Source organism: Schistosoma mansoni (genome assembly GCF_000237925.1).
Source record: "Schistosoma mansoni, WGS project CABG00000000 data, supercontig 0376, strain Puerto Rico, whole genome shotgun sequence".
Classification (NCBI taxonomy): Eukaryota; Metazoa; Platyhelminthes; class Trematoda; order Strigeidida; family Schistosomatidae; genus Schistosoma; species Schistosoma mansoni.
This window is the reverse complement of record NW_017386219.1, coordinates 1-3,181: the sequence shown is the minus strand read 5'-3', so window position 1 is coordinate 3,181 and position 3,181 is coordinate 1. Positions and strand designations below refer to the sequence as shown.

At 41.5% G+C, this 3,181-nt stretch overlaps 1 protein-coding gene across 1 annotated transcript; it reads left to right on the top strand.

Moving 5' to 3' along the window:
- Positions 1-705: 705 nt before the first annotated feature.
- Smp_190300 (hypothetical protein) lies at positions 706-1,665 on the top strand (the record flags this gene model as incomplete). The annotated part of the gene is made up of 1 exon (XM_018792317.1): positions 706-1,665. One exon carries the CDS (start codon positions 706-708, stop codon positions 1,663-1,665), a length of 960 nt encoding a protein of 319 aa, XP_018644587.1.
- Positions 1,666-3,181: the final 1,516 nt, after the last annotated feature.

Below are 3,181 nucleotides of genomic sequence, written 5' to 3'. Positions count from 1 at the left end.
CAAGCGAGATTCGAACCCAGGACCTACCAGTCTCGAGCCGAAGCCCTTAACCGATAGACCACTGAGCTGGCATCCAACGGTGTTAATGTCTAGCTTCAACTGATCCACGAAGTTGAGCAACCATTCACCAATTGTCTTCAGTGAGTTGATCAAATACCTCGATTTCATCTAAGATAAGGACAGTCTCCGATAAAACTCTTCTTCTTTCATCAAGATCCACATTGGGATTAATTAGACACTGTAACAGCTCAGGTTGGTTGGTTAAGAGTTGACCCCAAACAACCAAGCATATGCTAAAACAGTATTGTTCAAGTATTCATTCACTTCCTTACTTTTTGTAAGCGTTATATTCCCTACTATCTTATATTGAATGTTGAGAGCCTTTGTTTGTCTGAACAGATAATCCCACGCTCCACTGTGACTGCGCGAAGATCGAAATAAAGACCTATTCACTACTTCTCTGGTTTCTTCTATCAATAGCACGAGGGTTACCTTAAGGCACGAAAGTGGTGAGCCCTTTTTGAACACAAATTTAACCTCATTTCTGTTATTAATTTTTTTTTTTTACTTGATCGTAAAAGTAGACCTGATTATCCGTAAACTAAGTTGAGTATATAACTAGTTTATTCCGTATTATCTTAAGTTATTCGTGTTATAGTAACCATTTTTCGTGCTAACTTTATTGCTATATTTGTCACATACCTCATGTCAGACTCAATAGAAACCCATAATCTGGAGGATTTGTCACCAGTGGAGATAGACACTGTTATGACTACGAAATCCCGACTTCCAGAATTTGATCGTAGTGATCCTGAGTTGTGGTTTGCTCAACTAGAGCATTATTTCACGAGACACAATATCAAATCTGAAGGGATTCGCTATAGAGACTTGTGTTCTATCCTTCCTCCTTCAGTCGCCAAAGAAGTCCGTGACTTGATTTTAGATCCACCATCACCACAACCATACACCATCTTAAGACGAGAGATAATGAACCGTTTATCATTATCAGATAGTCAAGGAATCCAAAGACTTTTTCAAGGTGAAACACTAGGTGATCGGTCGCCGTCACAGTTTTTGCGTCACCTCCAAGTGTTAATGGGTGATAACACAGTGGGTGAAGCAGTCCTAAAACAAGGATGGATACAAGCTCTCTCATGCTACGTCCAACACTGTTTGGATGCACAAGATCCTGAAACCTCATTATCTCATTTAGCGCGTATAGCTGATAGAATAATGGAGAGAGGTCCTCCAACTGGACCAGGCACAATAAATCACACACAAAAAGTAGAATCAGCAAAAGACCCCGTCATAGAAGGACTCATTGCGAGTGTTAAGAGTCTCACTGAGGCTGTCACCAGAATGCAAATGGGTCATAGAAACAGGTCACCACAACGACCACGATCCAAGTCACAAATGTCCAGACAACCTGGGCAGTTTTGTTGGTACCACTGGAAGTTTGGTGTCAACTCAACCAAGTGCATGCAACCATGCGCCTGGCCTAAGCATAATTCTAAAGATAGCGGGAAACGAGTAACCCCTCCCCAGGTCGCGACGACTGAGGAGGGGCGCCTAAACAGTCGCTTGTTTTATGTTAGAGACAGAAACTCTGGCTTGAATTTCTTGGTGGATACTGGCGCTGCTCTTAGGCATCATCCCTCAAAATAAAACTGAGATTAGTCGAGAAACATCATCAATTACACTTCAAGCTGCAAATAAAACTAAAATTGCGACATTTGGGCAGAAAAACTTAACCCTAGATTTGGGGTTCAGGAGGCAATTCCCTTGGGTTTTCACGGTAGCCGACTTAGATCTGGCAATACTGGGGATGGACTTTCTAGAGAGATACGAATTTCTAGTTGACACCAAGAAACGGCGATTAACACTAAAAGAAACTTCGTATTACACAAAAGGCAAAGAAAGTCACATCAGCTCTCTTAACTTGATTCAAACTCCTCCAGTAACAACAGCGAAATTCCAAGATATACTCGCGGAATTTCCAAACTTAACTAAACCAAACCCACAACCTTCTAAAGACAAACTAAAAGTAAGTCACACCATCAAAACCGAAGGTGCACCGGTTTTTGCAAAACCCAGGAGACTAGCACCAGATAAGCTCAAAATCGCTAGGGCCGAGTTTGATTATATGCTACAACTGGGTATTATCCGTCCCTCTGATAGTCAATGGGCATCCCCTTTGCATATGGTCCCAAAGAAGAATGAAGGTGACTGGCGACCGTGCGGGGATTACAGAGCCCTCAACCGTCAAACCGTACCAGATAGGTACCCAATACCGCATATCCAAGATTTCACAAACGGTTTACAGGGTATGAACATATTCACTAAAATTGACTTAGTCAGGGCATATCACAATATTCCAGTGGCTGATGAAGATATCCCCAAGACAGCTATTACAACACCCTTTGGCTTATTCGAGTTTGTACGCATGCCATTCGGCCTGAGAAATGCGGCACAGACATTCCAAAGATTCATAGACAATCTACTTCTAGATATGCCATTTGCGCAGGGGTATATAGACGACTTGTTAATTGCCAGCCCCGATTTGCAATCACACGAATAGCATGTAAAAAACAGTGTTAAAAAGACTGGATGAACATGGAATAAACATACATCAAAGTAAGTGTGTTTTCGGTGTTCAAACTTTAGAATTTCTCGGCCACACAATAAGTCCAGAAGGGATTAAACCGATCAAAAAAGAAGTAGACACCATTAAACAATACCCTATACCTAGTTCTCTAACACAACTGAGAAGTTTTCTAGGTCTAATTAACTTTTATCGCAGATTCATACCAGGTTGTGCACAATTAATGCAACCTTTGACAGATTCACTAAAAGGAAAACCAAAAGAATTCAAACTGTCTTCTGACGCTGTCGAAGCTATTAAACAGCTTAAAGATAAATTAGCTCAAGCAACTACGTTGATGTATCCGAATTATCTTTCCCCACTTGCTTTGATGGTGGATGCTTCAGATAAAGCAGTAGGCGGTACCCTTAACCAACTGTTTAAAAACGCCTGGAAACCAATTGCTTTCTTCTCAAAAAGACTCGCTCCAGCAGAGACAAGATATTCTACCTTGGGGCGAGAACTTCTTGCAATCTACCTAACCATTAAACACTTCCGACACATGTTAGAAGATCGGAAGAGCGGTTCAGCAGGAATGCC